At 46.9% G+C, this 18,612-nt stretch overlaps 1 protein-coding gene and 1 long non-coding RNA gene across 10 annotated transcripts in view; both read left to right on the top strand.

Annotated features, from left to right (window-relative positions):
- Nucleotides 1–7,497, top strand: part of ZNF592 (zinc finger protein 592) — a 57,225-nt gene extending 49,728 nt beyond the window's left edge. For 8 of the 9 annotated variants that reach the window (XM_028850209.2, XM_077937760.1, XM_028850208.2 and 5 more), the window contains 5 exons: nt 1–115; nt 229–516; nt 739–851; nt 1,483–1,618; nt 3,484–4,899. The exon at nt 1–115 is cut by the window's left edge and continues 45 nt beyond it. In XM_028850209.2, the coding sequence (XP_028706042.2) occupies nt 1–115; nt 229–516; nt 739–851; nt 1,483–1,618; nt 3,484–4,014 (1,183 nt within the window). In that variant the 3' untranslated portion in view covers nt 4,015–4,899. 9 annotated transcript variants of the gene reach the window in all.
- A 2,059-nt stretch (nt 7,498–9,556) lies between these two features.
- Nucleotides 9,557–17,714, top strand: LOC144330070 (uncharacterized). Its single transcript, XR_013395932.1, has 2 exons — nt 9,557–9,777; nt 16,139–17,714. It is a non-coding gene; the product is annotated as an uncharacterized LOC144330070 (long non-coding RNA).
- The last annotated feature ends 898 nt before the right edge of the window (nt 17,715–18,612 follow it).

Raw genomic sequence — 18,612 nt, 5'->3', positions numbered from 1 at the left:
GCACATTCAGCAGCATTTTTACCAGAATGTCAGCAAGACGCAGGTGGGCATCTTCAAGTGCCCTGAGTGCCCACTCTTGTTCGTGCAGAAGCCGGAGTTGATGCAACATGTCAAGGTGGGATGCCTTGTGGGAGGAGGCTGGGGAGGAGGGCACGTGCCTCAGGTTGGGGGTCCGACTCTGTGCATCTTTCCCCTTGCCCAGTCAGTAATCGCTCTCCCCATCCTCAGAGCACTCACGGTGTTCCCCGAAATGTGGATGAGCTGTCAAGCCTCCAGTCTTCAGTGGACACATCCTCAAGCCGCCCCAGCTCTCGAGTTCCCACTGAGCCCCCAGCCACTAGTGTGGCTGCTCGGAGCAGCTCCCTGCCTTCTGGCCGCTGGGGTAGGCCTGAAGCCCACCGCAGAGTGGAAGCCAGGCCTCGGCTGAGGAACACTGGCTGGACCTGCCAGGAGTGCCAGGAATGGGTTCCAGATCGGGAGAGCTATGTGTCCCACATGAAAAAGAGCCACGGTCGGGTAAGTGCAGCCACACAGTTACAATGCAGAGCCCAGTCCTCTGGACTTCTTTCTGTGAGACCAGAACTCCTAGTGTTCCTGGTGCTTTGGGCAGTGTGGGTACCACAGATCTTGAGGTCTTTGGGATTATCCTCCTTTCTGCCTATAGCATCTGAGAAGAAAGATGCACCCAGAACTCTCTTACAGTTCTGATGCTTTGTGTGTTGCCACCTCCTTCCTCAGACATTGAAGCGGTACCCGTGCCGGCAGTGTGAACTATCCTTCCACACCCCCAACAGCCTGCGCAAACACATCCGCAACAACCACGACACAGTAAAGAAGGTCTACACCTGCGGGTGAGTCCCTGGGGATGGTAGTGAGGAGGCCTGAGGTTCAAAAGACTCTGTCCATGGCACCACTGGGTCTTTTCTCTGCTGCAAGATCAGGTGTCTAAGACAAGAGACAAGTGATTTCCAACTGGAAGAAGTTGCAGCTAAGTCAGAAATCAGGGGCAGGTCAGAAATCAGCTTCCAGAACCTGGTAGCTCCTGAGACCTGCCATGTCACTCTCTAGCCCAGGACTGCACAGCCCATCAGTCACGAAGCACCCTGAGGTTTAAGAGGAGGGATGGTGATGTGACCATGCACCCCTGGGACTGAGAGGCTTCTACACCATCTGCCTGTGCCTTAGGATATACCCAGGCCCTTTCACTATGACTACTAGCCTAGCACTTGGGTCTGTGGGCAGTGACATCAGGGAGTGTTCAGTGAGATTGTGGCTGAGGGCCAGGTGTCAAGAATGCAAGTATTCTAATGTGCTATTGTCTGCCACCTTGGCTGACCTGCTGGCTGGATCTCTCTGAGGATCCCTGCACCAGCCAGCCCAGGAGTCTGCTCCAGACTCTCTCCCTCCTGGCCTTGGTGTGAATAGCACTGAGGGAGCCTGCAGCCCGGGCACTTACCTGACCTCTCTGCTGTGCTTCTGCAGGTACTGTACAGAGGACAGCCCCAGCTTTCCTCGGCCTTCCCTCCTGGAGAGCCACATCAGCCTTATGCATGGCATCAGAAACCCTGATTTGAGCCAAACGTCCAAAGTCAAACCTCCAGGTGGACATTCCCCTCAGGTGAGTATGGGCTCCCTGCCACTGGAGCTGGCTGCTCAGTGAGGCTTGGAGCTGGAAGGGCATTAGGAAGGCTACTGTTGTGGCCATGGAGCAACCAGAGTGACAGCTTCCCTCAATGTGGGTCACTCTCTAGTCCTGTGTGACCCACCTGGCACTGGACACAAGTAGGGGATAAGGACAAAGACCCATAAGGTGGCCTGTCAGCCTGTTGTTACTGTTGCTTCCCTGTCACCATGGCCCCCTCTGTAGGGGTGTGCTGTGCTCTGTGGACATTGGTACATTTTCACACATACCATTCTCTTTCTGTCTCACAGCAGTCCTGAGGCGTGTGCACGTAGGACTACCTTGTCAGATGAGGATAATGATGTTTGACCAACTTACCCCCCAACCTTCTCACTAGTTATAGGAGGAGCCAGGCCTAGAACCTGCTATCCTGGCCCCTTGCCCTATGACTTTATCCCTGTCCCATGCCCTATTCTCATTTCTTGTGAACTTCTGGAGCAGCCTGGTTTTTCCTCCTCACTGCAGCCTCTCTCCACACCATGGTAGGGGGGCTGTTCCACAGAAGGGTCAGGGGTGTCTGGGAAGCCCTAAGAGCTGCCTGGAGTTTCAGGGCATTCTTAAAACTTTCTTGCCTAATCAGAACCATCTGATTAGGCAAGTCAGTGGTTGGCAAAGGCCCTTTCATGCATAGGAGCTGGGGGTATCGAAACCTGTCCAATTGTAAAATGCATATCCTCCCTTCCCCCAAAATGCACATACCCTTTGATCCAGCAATTCTGCTTCTAGGATTTATCTATTAGAGATCTTTTGCCTTGGGCATAAAGAAGTCTGCTAAAGGATGTTTGCTGCAGCACTGTGTGCAGTAACAAAGATGGAACTCAGCTAAATGTCAGCCACTGGGGACTTCTCATTCCCACAGTGGGTTAGTGTGCTGCCTGTAGAAGAATGAAGTCTTTATGTTCTCCTATGGAGACACACTCCAATATATGTCGTTAAGTAAAAAAAACAAAACAAAACAAAACAAAACAGGGTGAAGAAAAGCATGCATATACCAAGTGCGGTGGCTCATGCCTGTAATCCCATCACTTTGGGAGGCCAAGGTGGAAGGATCACTTGAGCCTAGGAGTTCGAGACCAGCCTGGGCAACATAGGGAGACTCTATCTCTACAATAAATAAGTAAATAAATTAGCTGGGTGTGGTGGTGTGCACCTATAGTTCCATCTATTCAGGAGGCTGAGGTCGGAGGATCGCTTAAGTCCTGAGGTCGAGACTACAGTGAGCTGTGATCACGCCACTGCACTCCAGCCTGGGTAACAAAATGAGACCCTGTCTCAAAAATGAAATGAAATAAAATAAAAAAAAAATTAGCGAGGTGTAGTCCCAGCTACTCATGAGGTTGAGGTGGGAGGATCGCTTAAGCCCAGTAGGTCAAGGATGCAGTGAGGTGTGATTGTGCCTCTGCATACCAGCCTGGTCAACAGAGTGAGACCCTGCTTCAAAAATAAAAAGAAAAGTATGCATGGCATGCCATCATTTTGCAAAAGACAATAGTTTTGTTTTTGTATATGCATAGGATACCTTTTGGAAGAGCTACAAACCCAGGTAATATGTTCTTTGGAGAGCAGGCCTGGGGAGTGGGATAGTCTCTATACCCTTCCCATGCCTTTGGAGTATTGTGACACATGCATATGTTACATTACAAAACAAACAATTGAAACAAACCAAACGTAAACCAACATTCAGGGCTGGGGTGACCCTGGCCGGGGTGGTGCTTTCCTTGAGTCCTTGGACTCGTGGTTACCTCTGGGGGCTCATGTCCAGGGCTTGGCCTGGACTGTGCTCACGCTGTCTCTCCTTTTAGGTGAACCATCTGAAAAGACCAGTCAGTGGAGTAGGGGACGCTCCAGGCACCAGCAATGGCGCAACCGTCTCTTCCACCAAAAGGCACAAGTCCCTTTTTCAGTGCGCGAAATGTAGTTTTGCCACAGACTCGGGGCTCGAGTTTCAGAGCCACATACCTCAGCACCAGGCGGACAGCTCCACAGCCCAATGTCTCCTCTGTGGTTTGTGCTACACCTCTGCCAGCTCCCTCAGCCGCCACCTCTTCATTGTCCACAAGGTGAGAGACCAGGAGGAGGAAGAGGAAGAGGAGGTGGTGGCAGCAGAGATGGCAGTGGAGGTGGCAGAGCCAGAGGAAGGCTCCGGGGAGGAGGTACCCATGGAGACTAGAGAGAATGGACTGGAAGAATGTGCCGGTGAGCCTTTGTTGGCTGACCCAGAGGTGAGGAGATTGCTGGGCCAGGCCCCTGAGGACGATGGTGGCCACAATGATCATAGTCAACCACAGGCCTCTCAGGACCAGGACAGCCACGCACTATCCCCTCAGGTGTGACTGGAGACCTTGCAGTGTGCATGGTCAGGGGTGGTGCCAAAGCGTCTTCCACATGCCATGCGGACCGTGGAAAATAAAAGGCTCTGCCCCCGGTGTGAGTGTGGCCGGTTGTACCCTGGAGTAGTGTCTGCCCTGAGCTGCCAGTGCTGGGTATCCCCCAGCCCCAGGAAATGTGGGGTTGGCCAGGACCCTCACAGCTCTGAATTTGCTTCTGTTATTTATGGCTTTGTGCTGCTTCTTGGTACCCCATCTCTTGTCTGTGTCCTTCCAACCCCAAGCTGCTTATGTGGCCCAACCCCAATGCTGTCAACTAGGCTTGAACGCCACAGCGGCTGTGCTCTTCTGGGAGGTTCCCGCTTGCTGCCTTCAGCCAGGGCGCTCCTCAGAGCTCTATTTTCCTGCAGACACCAGCTCTCCTTCCTGCCTTTAGATCCTGAGAAGGAGGGAAATGAGGGGTGCTGACACAGTCCCTCTGGGAGAGCTCTGCCTAGCCTGGTTTGGCAAGGGCCCTTGATTACCTTGCCCCTCCTCCCTGTCTTTGATTCTTTTCCCTCAAAATAGTCCTGAGAACTAATTGTCACACTGGCTCATCATGTCTCTGTGGGTGGGGTGGGAGAAACCTCTGCTGCACACCTCTGTTTGGAACCTGGGGAGAGCAGGAGGTAAGGCAAAGGCAGGCAGGCACCAAGAGCCAGACTCCTTGAGAAGGCGCTGTGGGTGGGTCTTTGTTACAGGTGGGGTTGGGGCACACAGACATTGGAATATTTGTACTCCTGCTCTCGTGCCATTTGAGAGGCTGCTGCCCCAGGCAGGCCAGCCCCTCCTCCTCTTGGCTACACTCATGTTGCTCAGACTATATTTCAAATAAAAAATCTTCTCACCATGCAGGTAGGCTCTTGTATTCCTCTCCAAGTGAGCCTGGCCCCACCCTGTTCCACCCAAGGGTCTTTCCCAGACTTCCCCTGTTTGTCCCATCTCTGAGGGAGGACAACACTTCCTACTGTCTAAGGAAGGTCTTCTCTAGATTCTGGAGCTTGTGGTTAGGAAACCAGGAGCCCTGTACTTCTTAGTTCTCTAGAGACCTTCTGAAGGGGTGAGAGGAGGGACTCCACCATGTGGAGACCTCTAAGATCTCCCCCAGGCTAGTGGCATTGGCTTTAGGGCCTATCGAAATTTTCTGGGCACCTTCATCTTTCCTTCACATGATTTTCAACCTAACAGAACCCCTTACTGGTAAAAAGGGAAAAGTGGGTGGAGAAGAGGAATTTTATAATTTTCTTATAGCATTCAAGAGGTTTCTTATTTCTTACAGCAGTGCTGCTGCCACAGAGAACTCAGATGTGGCAGAACTGGGATTAGAATTGGAAGACTGGCTGTCTTTTCACTGATGGTGGAGTCAGGGCCCACCCAAGCGGGAGGAACAGGCTGTGTGGAGGTGTCCTGTGACCTCTAACCCAGGTGGCATGGGGTTGGGCCCAGCAGGATCTAGTAAAGGGAGGAGGGTGCTAGCTGGGTGCCTAGAGGTCATCTTTCAAGGAGGCATTAAATATCAATTATAAATTATTAAATCAGATAAATATGCCTGGCCTTTTCACAGTTGAAAAAAATACATTTTTTTCCTCTATCAAATGCCAAGTTTTTAGTGGAAATGCTAATGGCAGTGGGAAAGGTTGCCTCACTTTCAGAGAGACTCTCACTGTCTGCACCCTTTTAATAATTGCTCTTCCTGGCAAGGCTGCCACCTCCCTGTCTCCCAGACTGGCAGTGGGGCAACCCAGGCCTGCTTCCAGTTACCTGCAAAGCCAGACCTAGCCCTGCCGTAGCTGTTGTCCCATGCCTAATTCTAGTTGCAGGAAGCCATCCCTGTACCCTGGGTCCATTCACAGGAACAGGTTCCAGAGAAGGCTGATGGAAGGGTTTGAAATGACTGGTTGAACCCTTCCTGCTCAGACACAGTGGTAGCTGGAGAGCAGGCAGAGATGGTAGAATTGCAGGTTTGGCCACCTGTACTGACCCCAGATATATATCTCCTTCCTGGGAAGAGCATGAGTTGGAAAAATGTTGAGCCACTCCCTGGAAAACCTGGGTCCTGGCCTGGATTCTACCCTTAGCCAGCTCTTAGCAAATCCCTTAACCTCACTCTCTCCTCCCCTTCACGATAGAGTTAATAATTCCCATCCAACTGGCTTCACGGGCTTTTGTGAACTCATGAATGTGAAAGTCTTTTCTAGTTTATAAAACACTATATGAATGTGGGAAAATCTTTACTTGACCTTAGGGCATGGAGGGTGGAGCACATTTTGTCTGCTGTTTGGACTTAGATGCTGATTAGCAGTTATAAAGTGGCCCAGACACCTAGCCATTCTTTAGTAAGAGTGAAGATAGCATTTTAAGCCCTGCTTGTGTGCCCAGCATCTTGCTGAACACTTTCTAGTGATTCTCTCCTTTAATCCTCACAAAGATCTCACAGTTGTCCTCCATTTTACGGAGAAGAATACCGAGGCTCACAGAGGTTAAACGATGTGCAGAGGCCACCTGTAGTGATGGTGCTGAGTCAAGCCTGTCAACCATTGTGCTCCTTAGCGACCAAGGCTGCTTTGACAGGCTGCCAGCTTGTCAGTGGTTTGCAGCCCCCGAGATATTGTTTTCCTACTTCCCATGCAGTTGGGGTGCCCCGCCAAGTGCCAGGTTCTCTTTGGAGTCCATCTGTGCCTTGTCACCCCAAGGAGGGCCTTGAGCATCACGCTGTGACATTCCAAAACACATGTGGTATCTCTACAACCTTTCATTCTCATTGGGATTTGCCTTGCCATTTAAACACCATCATTTTTTGAGGACTATCTAGAAAAGGTTGCCTAACCCTCACAGGGAACATAGAGTCCAATATCTTCTGGTTTTTTCTTTTGCAAGATTTTTTTAAATGGTTGTGCTATCATTTGTCATCATCAGAAAATGCTTGCTGTAACAAGCGTTTATCTGCACATTATGCTGCAGTGAATGCTCTACTGATCAAATTAAACAGATAAGATCCCTACCCTTGTAGAAACTACAACTTAATACACTCTAAGACTTGACAAATTACTTAGTATTTATTTTCCAACTGCTTTATCTCTGTAAAATGATACGCTGAATTATTATAAGCTAATTGTTGTAGAAAGAACTTTCCCCTTAACTTATGTAAACAGTCTGGTTTTAAAAAAATTAATAATTGTGGCCTAGTAAGCTCAAAACTTTGCCTTCCCCAAGACTGAGGAACCTCTGTCCTGTTCACCACTGTATATTCAGCACCAGGCAATCTCTTTTATTTTTTGTTTGTTTTGAAAAATTAATACATATACATGGTAAGACATTCCACAATACAAAAGGGTATACAATAAATGGTAAGCTTCCCCATGGAGGTCAGCCTCTAGTCCCCTCTCCAGAGTTAATCACTGTTATCTATATGTTGTGTATCCTTTCAGAGCAATTCTATGCATTTACAAGTTTATAAATATGTATATTTATATATCTATTTTTAATACAAATAGTAGAATTCTATACACAGTGTTCTGAAGCTTGCTTTCTTATATAGTATTTTGGAGATTATTCCAAATTCATACATTGGGTCAGAGTAATTCTTTAAAAGTTCCTTGCATATAACAGTGATTCAAAAATTATATGGATGAATGAGTGAATGCCTGCATAAATGAATGAATCTGATTCAATTGGTAGCTACTGCTGTTCTCTTGGGGTCTGATCTGATCAAGACAGCACCTTTTAGATTCTAGAATGTGTTCTGACTAAGGGGTTCAGGATACTATTCACCTTCTCCAACAGATGCCACAGGAGCCTTAGGAACTGGGCACAGGAAGTCTTGGGCCCCTGGAGGGAAAAGTTGAGACCCAGGTCCTACTTAAAATGCTTGGTTTTAAGGTTCCTACTTAAAATGCTTTTTTCTTTATTGGAAAATGATGTAACATTTTAGAGAAAATTAAAAAGCACACATATTTATAATCTCTTCCTCCTACCATTGCAGTTGTTTTCATTTTTGCCTATAACTTTCCAATCCTTTTTCAGCACATTCATAATTGAATTTATGGTATAATTATGACAGTATCAGTGGTTAACATTGAACATTTCTATATGGCAGACATTATTTTCACATTCATTTTTATTTAGCTTCACAACAATCCCGTAAGATACATACTATTATTATTCTTTTGGAGACAGTAAAATCGAGGTTCAGAGTAGTTAAATGACTTCCTTAAGGCCATGGAGCTAATAAGGGGCAGAGCTGGAATTCACACTCAGGGATGAATTCACACTCAGAGCTGGAATTCACACTCAGACAGTATACTAACAGTATACAGTCTCTGATTTTGTACCCTACTTTTCTCCACTGAACGCGGAAAATGTCCAGTACATGTTTCTATATGACTTTTAAATCATCATTTTATTTTTCTTTCTTTTTTTTTTTTTTTTTTTTTTTTTTGAGACGGAGTTTCGCTCTTTCGACCAGGTTGGAGTGCAGTGGCGTGATCGCGGCTCACTGCAAGCTCCACCTCCCGGGCTCATGCCATTCTCCTGCCTCAGCCTCCTGAGTAGCTGGGACTACAGGCGCCTGCCACAACACCCAGCTAATTTTTTTTTTGTATTTTTAGTAGAGATGGGGTTTCACTGTGTTAGCCAGGATGGTCTCGATTTCCTGACCTCGTGATCTGCCCACCTGGGCTTCCCAAAGTGCTGGGATTACAGGTGTGAGCCACTGTGCCCGGCCTAAATCATCATGTTCAATAATTGAATTCAATAATTCAGTAATTGTAATACTGCCTTGGAGGGGCTGAGTATCAAAATTTGATTTTGATACTCAGCCCCTCCAAGGCAATATCACTTTTATTTACATTTATTTGTTTTTCAGTTTGCATTATATTTATGCTTTCTCAGAGTTCTATTGATCATGCCAAATCAATATAATTGACCATTTCCTGTTTAACATTTAAATTCCCTACTTCATCAATGCAATGAAGAGTCCTGAGCATATAGCTTCTTGCTTCTGCAGAATTATTTCCTTGGGAGTTTAACCCAATTTTTTTCTTGAGTAAACTCACTGGTGGAGTAATAGAATGGAGAAGATCATTGTCATAATATGAATCAGACTAGTAATCAGACGCCCTAGGGTGCAGTCTCATTTCTGTAACTGACAGTCATTTGGTCTCATCTGTCAAATGAAGGGGTTGGTTTATATCTCTGGGGATCTTGATTTTTATCTTCTCATTCTATATACGTTCATGTCAAAATAGACCTTCCCAAAGGCAAGAACTCGTATTTCCTCTGTTGCTTATTTTTTTTTATTTGTTTACTTTTGACCTAGATGCATACACAAATGGAAAAGATCCCTTTTACTCAGCCCCTCCAAGACAATATCATTTTTATTTACATTGATTTGTTTTTCAGTTTGCATTGTATTTATGCTTTCTCAGAGTTCTAGCTCTTTATGAGTACCTATTTTTTTTTAAAGTCTCTTTGTTAATCATCCTAAGTTTTGTAAGTTTTTAAATTTTATTACTTTTTTTTTTTTTTTTTTTTTTTTTTTAAGAGACAGGGTCTGGCTCTGTCACCCAGGTTGGAGTGCAATGGCACAATCATAGCCCATTGCAACCTCAAGCTCCTGGGCTCAAGTGCTCCTCCCACCTCTGCCTCCCAAGTAGCTGGGACTACAGGTGTGTGCCACCATGCCTGGCAAATTTTGTTATTATCTTTTTAGAGATGGGGTCTTGCTGTATTGTTCAGGCTGGTCTTGAACTCCTGGGCTCAAGGGATCCTCCTGCCTCAGCCTCCCAAAATGCTGGGATTACAGGTGTGAGCCACGGTACCTCGCTTTTTTTTTTTTTTTTGGTCAAGCCTTTTGAAGTTTGAACTTGGTCTGCTTCATAACTTCCAAGCATCTTTAAATCCTTCTGTCACCAGGCATTTTTCATTAGGGTCCTAGGTCCAGGTGAATTCTTGAGTTGGTTTGTTGTGTCATGTGTTGGCCTTTAAAAATGCTCTTATTTTGGCTCACGCCTGTAATCCCAGCACTTTGGGAGGCTGAGGCACGCAGATTATGAGGTCAGGAGTTTGAGACCAGCCTGCTCAATATGGTGAAACCCCGTCTCTACTAAAAATACAAAAATTAGCTGAGCTTGGTGGCAGGTGCCTGTAGTCCCAGCTACTCAGGAGGCTGAGGCAGGAGAATTTCTTGAACCCGGGAGGTGGAGGCTGCAGTGAGCCGAGATTGAACCATCGCACTCCAGCCTGGGTGACAGAGCAAGACTCTGTCTCCAAAAAAAAAAAAAAAAAAAAAGATCTTATTTTGTATCTATATCTATATATACCCATTTACAGATTTAAATTGAGTTTCCAGTGCATGAATACTAAAATCAGCAAATATTTAATTGACCATAAGGAAAAGAGGTGCGGAAGGATGTGGTAAAGCCATGTAAATCCATTGTAACTAGGAGAAGCTTCCATCACAATGAGTCTCCAAGTAACAGTGGATCTGCAGCACCAGTGTGTTTCATGAATGGATGTGGGATCATACGTAGAGTGATCATCCAGGTCTACTAAATCGCTTTGCTTCTTGGCCTTTTGGCTGAGATCAAGTACAGACCTACTAGATCTTCTCAGACTTAATCCTGTAGGCTTTGCCTCTATTCTGTATGAAAATGGGGATAGTAGATGATGCATTTGATGTTTGGAGAAAGTGATTAAGCTCCTCTTCAATCTGGCATTCATTAAACTTGGAAGCCCCACTGATTCTAGGTCTCCCCTTTCAATTATAGCACAGGACACACACATAATCCCTACTTTCTTGTGGGGTTTTTTTAGTCTATAGAACAATTTGCTTAGAATTTTCCCCTAAGATCCATTGTGCATAACAGAGCTGAATATTCTTGGTATCTGAACAAGAAAGTAGGTGCTGCTTTCTAAGAAACTCTTTTCCTATGGAGAAGGGGTTTTGATATGACTTAAAAGTGAGGAAAAGGAGAAGATGGAAAGTGGGGGTTGTGTGGGGAGGTAATGGTGGGAAAAGGGATAGAAATTTGTGGAGGGGCAGGCAGGAGAATTTGAACAGATGGAGAGTTTAGAACCTGGAAACGGTGCATTTTTAAAGACAGTGATAGACAGAAATGGTGCTATTGAGCTCAAAAGGGAGGTAGTGGCTTGATTTGTCAACGGCAGCACTTGGGTGAACAGTAATTGTGGCAGCAGTTGTTGGGAGGAATTAATTTTTTTTTTTTGAGACAGTCTTGCTCTGTCGCCCAGGTTGGAGTGAAGTGGTACTATCTTGGCTCACTGCAACCTCTGCCCCCCGGGTTCAAGTGATTCTCTTGCCTTAGCCTCCCCAGTAGCTGGGATTACAGGCACCCGCCACCACGCCTGGCTAATTTTTGTATTTTTAGTAGAAATGGGGTTTTGCCATGTTGGCCAGGCTGGTCTTTAACTCCTGACCTCAGGTGATCCACCTCCCTCAGCCTCCCAAAGTGCAGGATTAAAGAATGAGAAGATACAGCTGTTGAGGAAAAGGAGAGCTGAGATTCAAAGACTTCCTTAGAAAAAGACAAAGACTTGAAAGGGAGGAAAAAGACTAGTTTACCTTGCAAGAAGACCAGGAGAAGCCTGGGCTGGGAAGAGCCTTTTCTAGGTTCAGTTGAAGATAATGGAGTTTATATCCTGGGCCCAACTGACTAATTGCTGGCCCCTGACCACACACTCACCCTCTTATCTAATGATTGCTTTATTTTGGGGCATGCCTAGATTTGTGGCAGTCCTGGATGGAATCAGAGCAGGTAGATTGGGGAAGACACTTGGCTGTGGCAGCTCTATCATTGAGTCCCAAGTTCCCTTTCCAATCGAGAATCAGGACTGACTTCTCATTGCCAGTAATCCTTTAATTGCTGTCCATGTACCAAAGCACAGCTGTGGCCACACAGCTATCCAGTCCCTGGATAGAAGCATGCCAGAGTGGCCAGCTCATCCCATAGCAGTAGGACCTGGAGTGTCCACCCTCTTGGAACAGAGGCTCAGCTGCCTGAGCTGGGAGCTGTGGCAGCTCTTAGAGGGAGGTCAGATAAGCAGCAAAGAGCCCTGCAGACCAGCTGGCAGGAAGGGCAGCTTGCAGCACAAGGCAGTAAGTTCCCACGGGAGGGCAGGATCAGCAGAAAGAACTGGGCTTTGTTAAACTCAGAGCTAAGACTTTAGAATGAGTAGAACCGAGCGAAGGAAAAATAGAGGAAACTGGAGGGGTTGGATAGGTATTTGATTAATTTCCCATGCTGTTAGTGACTCGCATTGAGATGTGGTTTGAGGAGCATTGAGGACTGGAGTGGAAGCCAATGATGCTTCATAAGGAAGTTTTCAGTGACCCCTGACCTCAGACCCGTGCCACAGCTTGTGGAGAAGGCCACCTCAGTGTGAGTCCACATGGGTGCCAAAGAAGCAAAATAAGACCTGGTAAGTCTTCTGACCAGAATGAAGTTGATGATCGTTGTACTCTACTTTGCCCTAAAAAGCTCACATGTGAAGTATTACCATTCATGGCACAGGAGTTTGAGGTGAACATTAGCAAAGTGGATGCATCCAGAGAGGAACTTCTTGCATGGCCTGAGGCTCTCAGTGCCATATTGCTCAAGGAGCTGTTGAAGGAATTTAATGTTTCATCAAGAAAAGAGGTATTTCATGATCAGTATTTTCATATCTTTGCAGGGCTATCGTATCAAAAAGGAGTCTAGACTTCTGTGTGGCTCCAGAGCAAAATTTGACTCAGAATAAAAGGAAAATCTGTCTGAAAATGAAATGGGCTGCTTGGAGGAGTAGCACATTCTCACTCCCTGGAAATGTGCAGACACAAGCTAGGGCCCCTCCACCAGGGTTGTCCAGACCGTGGTGAGGCCCTGCAGTGGCAGGGAGAGAATAGAGGTGTAGGGAGTACTTAATGATGGCCCTTCCTGCCAACTGTGATCAGTCCCTTCCCCCCCGCCATTTCCTCTCCTCCACACAGATGGGGCCGCATGTGTCTCCCCTTAGTCTCTCTCTGTCCCAAGCCTGGGGACCAACTGTGGTCCCCAGGAGTTCCACTGTCATTGGGTGGGCCTGTCTCTGACCTTATGTTTCAGCTCTAGTCATTGGGTTGCTTCTACCTTGTACAGGAGGCCAATGTTTGCAACTTCATAACCCAATTGTGTTAACCCATTATTGCTTGATATGTGACTGGCTCCCCTTGGGCTCTTTTGAGAAGTTTGATAGTGAAGTAAAAGATGGGGTTGGCAAGGTATGGTGGCTTATACCTGTAATCCCAGCACTTTGGGAGGCTGAGGCAGGACGATCGCTTGAGCCCAGGAGTTTGAGACCAGATTGAGCGATATTGGGAGACACTGTCTCTTCAAAAATTTTTTAAAAATATATTACCTGGGTGTGGTGGTGTGTGCCTGTAGTCCTAGCACTTTGGGAGGCTGAGGCAGGAGGATCACTTGAGCCCAGGAGATCAAAGCTGCAGTGAGCCATGATCACACCACTGCACTCCAGTCTGGGTGACAGTGAGTGACTCTGGGTGACCCTGTCTCAAAAAAAAAAAAAAAAAGATGGGTAAATATTTTAGAAGCAAACATTTGATCATCATCATAGGCCATGGGGAAGGAGGGAAGGAGGCCAGGCAGGGGAGGCAGAGAGCTGTTACAGTAGGGCTGCTGAGAAGGCCAGAAGTTTGAGAGCCTTGGAAGGGAAGAAAATGTAGGAAGCCGAGGTTAGTGTGACACAGGGATGATATTGACAGCCTGTCCTCCTTTAAAGTTGATGTTCTTGCCCAATGGTCTCACTTTCCCCTGTATTTTGAAGGAACAGTTGACCATCACAAGTGAGGAAGGCAAAGGGGAGATTGTAATCTTGTTTGAACAGTTGCTGTAGGGAAAGGAAAGGGTAAGCTTGGGAGAATATAAAAGGATTGCCACACTGCCTGAGACTGGACTTAGAATGTAAAGGATTGCCACGCTGCCTGAGAAATGTTGGGCAACCCTGGAGCAGGAAGAAGCCCACAACCTAATTCCAGGTTAGGAACCTGCCAGGTAAATTTAGTAGAAGATCAAGGGCGAGTGCAATGAGTTCCCTAAAGAAGGTGTAGTTGGAAGTTATTGTCCACTTTGTACTGTGTTCATGTGTGTGTGGGGATGAGGTGGGGGTAGATAAGAGAAGCCAGCCAGGAAGGAGCTCAAGATCATAGAGGCTGCAGGGGAGCTGACATTTTAGAGGTAGAGAAATTTGTGGTGGCAAGGTTCAAGTGGTGGGCATTTGATTGAGATGTGAAAGGGAAGTGAGGGTGAAGTTCTTTGTGACGACAAGGTCATTGGACCTCTACCAGGGTGTTGGCTGTCATCAGAGAGGCTAGGATGATGGCAGCGGACCAGAGAGAGTCTGCCATGGTTGCACTCGATGTGAGGTGACCATTGTTTTTCATCAGTTCAGGTGAATGGTCATGAGGAATGTGACAGCTAATAATATTGGGGTTAAGGATTGGGTAATGCATGCCATGGGCAATGCTTCAAAGGAGGATGGATTGTCCCCTTTGAGTTTTGTTAGCATTGGAAGAGAGGGGGCTAGATAGGAAGGGGAAGGGACGGAACTAAGTTAAAAGAGAAAGCATGTTCAAACTCATTCAGACCTTGTTGAGAGGGCCTGACGTAGTAGGATCTAAGTGTCCTGGGAGATTCCACCATTCTCTAACAGGGAGCAGCTTCCTTTGTTTCACTGAGTATGTTCACTAACACAAAAACAGGCCCAAGATTTTCCTACTACAAATACCCAGTTTATTCTGGGGCCCTGGGAAGTTCGAAATAACTGGGAGATGGGATCCTGGCACCAATAACAAATTCCTACAGTGCTTCCTCAGTACATGGTAAACACTGACTGCCTTGTACTGTGTTGTTTACTTTGTTTGTTTGAGACAAGGTCTTGCTCTGTCACCCGGACTGGGGTTCAGTGGTGCAATCACACTGGCAAAGCAGGGTCCCCTTCCTACTTCTACCACCAGCGCCAGATTCTGGTCCCCCTCATGGCCAACTTGTAGGGTACCTTGGCACAAGTCATTATGCCTCTCTGATTTTTTTTTTTTTTTTTGAGACAGAGTCTTGTTCTGTCACCCAGGCTGAAGTGCAGTGGTGCGATCTCGGCTCACTGCAAGCTCCGCCTCCTGGGTTCACACCATTCTCCTGGCTCAGCCTCCCGAGTAGCTGGGACTGCAGGTGCCCGCCACCACACCTGGCTCCAACTCCTGGGCTCACTTGGTCCTCCCACCTCAGCCTCCTCAGCAGCTAGGACTACAGATGTGTGGCCAGCTAATTTTTAAATTTTTTTTGTAGAGATGGGATCTCACTTTCTTGCCCAGGCTGGTCTCAAACTCCCAGACTCAAGCAATCCTCTTGCCTTGGCCTCCCAAAGTGCTGGAATTACAGATGTGAGTCACTGTGCCTGGCGTGTATTGTTTCCTAATGCAGAACCAAGGCATGTGCTCCTCTGTGCTCTTTCAGTACCATGTACAAACCTCTATCACAGGATTTGTAATGATTCTGTTTTAATTGTTCTCTCTTCAGGCTTGAGAGGTTCTTGAGGGCAGAGACTATAACTTACTCATTTCTGTACCCTCAGCACTTGGCATAATGCATCACAAGTAATAGTTAATAAATACTTGCTGAATGAACAGCTATGACCTTCAGGATCATAAGTGGAATGCCCCACTCCATTTTACAAAGGAGAAAGCTAAAGCTCAGGGATGGCAAGCCACTTGGCCAAAGTCACACAGCTACTTAGTGGAAGAGTAGGGTTAGTCTCTGGACTCCTAGCCTTGTTAGACAACACCACTTTCCACGTCCTCTTTCTCTTGTTAGACTGTAAACTTGGAAAGGAAAGACATTATTGACCTCTCCATCCCTGAGTGCCTTGACATTCCTTACTCAGCTCGACCCCTATCATGAACTTGGTTGAAGACAGAAAAAATGTGCTTGTTAAATTTGCAGATAGCAGGAAGCTGGGTTCCAAATCTTGGCCAGATGTGGTGACTCATGCCTGTAATCCCAGCACTTTGGGAGGCTGAGGCAGGAGGATCGCTTGAGCCCAGGAGTTCAAGACCAGCCTGGGCAACATAGTGAGACCCTGTCTCTTAAAAAAAAGAAGGGAAGGATAGATTCTCCTATAGGTTAGCACTGGATGATGGGCAGAATTTAAAAAGATATAGATAAGAAGGAAAGGAAGTATAAGAGTAGGAAGATGAGATTTAACTTAAAAAAAAAACAGGTAAGATTGTATACTTAGGATAAAAAAGACTTTAGGAGTGGGGAAAACTTTGATGAACAGTGGTTTTTGTTGAAAACTCACAGGCTCAATGAAAAATTGAGTCAGTGAAATAATTTGGCTGTCTGTCAGGGAAGTTGTTAATGTCTGGAGCCCAGACCCACACTAATGTAGGTGCGAATTTAGTTGTAGGTTGCTCTGGTCTAACCTCTACAGCGGCCACATTTTCCAGAGGAAATTGGTAAGTTGGAGTGGGTAACTAGTGGCACCATATCCATTGTCATATGAGAAATGGCCTGGAAGGGAAGTCCAGAGTCCCCATTGTGCTAGGCAGGGTCTCAAGGCTCTAGCGCCTGCCTCGTCATCCTCTCTCTACTTTCCTGTCTACTTCATACTCAAGTGACATGCATACCAGGCTGTTTCAGTCCTCCATATCTTTATACACACTGTTCCCTCTATCTGGAATATTCAGTTCCTCCTGCTCGCCACCCATAACAGTCTACTTGGTGAGGACCTATGTAATTTACAAAATCCTTCTAAGCTTTACTTCCTTCATGGTAAAACTGTCCTAATCCAGGCAAAACTAACCACCCTTTTCTCTATACTTTGGTGCTTCCCTATACATAGTTTAAGAATTGTATGTTTTCCCCTGCATCGTATGTTGCCTGTCCCACCTATTAGACTGTGAGCTTCTTGCAGGCAGAGATCCTGTGACCCCTGCCTCTAGCACCTGTGCCCTAACCTGACACGTGCTTTCCCACCCACCCCCTTTTTTTCTCTGCTGCTTGAACCAGCATACATGATTTAAACAAATGAACCAAAACTCCAAGTGGGTTTTCAAATATTTGAAGGACTACCCTGTAGATGACTGAAGATTCTGTGCACCTCCAGAGAGCCAAGAGCAAGAATGAATGGGGACATGTGATCAAGAGATGAATTTGGGATCACTAGGAGAGAACACTTTAGTATCAGTCAGGATACTTCTGCCAACAGAAGCCTAAATTGAAAATAGCTTGAGCAAAGGGAGAACTTTTTTGGTACACAGATTCCAAGGAAAGTTTGAACTGCCTACCTGCAGGAAGGCCAGGGACAAAGCTGGACCCCAGGAACACCTGAACAAGGGCACCTGAAAGCCATCAGGACCCTGTGTCCTTCGCCTCTGCTTCTCTCTGTGCTAGCTTCCTTATTCCTCACTGTAAACTGGCTTACTCCACACAGCAGGAAACATGGCTGCTGACAGCTGTGGCCTCACAGCTCAGTCTTCCACCACAGAGGGTCTGGTTTTCTTTCCCAATTCCAGTTAAAAATGTTTTAATGTTTGGGTGGCCGAGGCAGGCACATCACGAGGTCAGGAGATCAAGACCATCCTGGCTAACACAGTGAAACCCTGTCTCTACTAAAAATATCAAAAATTAGCGGGACATGGTGGTGGGCGCCTGTAGTCACAGCTACTCGAGAGGCTGAGGCAGGAGAATGGCAGGAACCCGGGAGGCGGAGCTTTCAGTGAGCTGAGATCCCGACACTGTACTCCAGCCTGGGCAACAGAGCAAGACTCCGTCTCAAAAAAAGAAAAAAATGTTTTAGAGAAGAACTTTATTGGCACAGCCAGGGTCTGTATTCAGGGAGATGGGGTACCGTGAATAGCCTGGCTTGAGTTTGATGCCAGTCAACTGAGGCCAGGAGTGGGATCATGTGGGAACAAGGTAGTTGCCATTGGAACCACACGGAGTAGGGGAAAGCCATTTCCAAAAGTAGTGGGGATGGGTACAGCTTCGAAAACAGAGGGGTTGGACTCCTTTGCTCCCACTTTCTAACAATTACAGTCATTTAGCTTCAGGTACTTTCTGGATGCTCTCAGGAAAAGAGCAGAAAGAAGGATGGATAAAAAGTCTGTGGGCACTTTCAATATTTAGACCAGGTTTCGGAAGGGCTTGGCACTAGTTCTTGGAAATTGTTGCATGATTTGATTATTTTTCTGGGCATCAGGACTCAGCCCATTTCCCCCTCTGGTGCTGAGAAATGGAGGCCGAAGGAGTGAAGGAAGTTCAGTTATTCTAGACATATTAATTGAGCCCCTAATCTATGCTAGATACTGGGGTGTGGGGGGAGACAAGAGAGAGAGATCCCAAGGGGTTCCGGCCTCTCAGGGACTCAGGTCACTAATGAAGGTGGCTGGGCTTGTCGACGTGCTGGGCCAACAGCCACTGGCGAGGCAAGGCGAGGGTCAGTCAAGGCTGGTGCCAGGAAGAGGGCCGGTTCTTTGGCTCCCTGGTCTCCTGCGGTCCAGCTCAAGCTGGCCAG

The sequence above is a fragment of the Macaca mulatta genome, chromosome 7 (genome assembly GCF_049350105.2).
Source record: "Macaca mulatta isolate MMU2019108-1 chromosome 7, T2T-MMU8v2.0, whole genome shotgun sequence".
NCBI classification, from domain to species: Eukaryota; Metazoa; Chordata; class Mammalia; order Primates; family Cercopithecidae; genus Macaca; species Macaca mulatta.
Note: the sequence above shows the minus strand (reverse complement) of the source record. Positions and strands in the feature narration are given on the sequence as shown.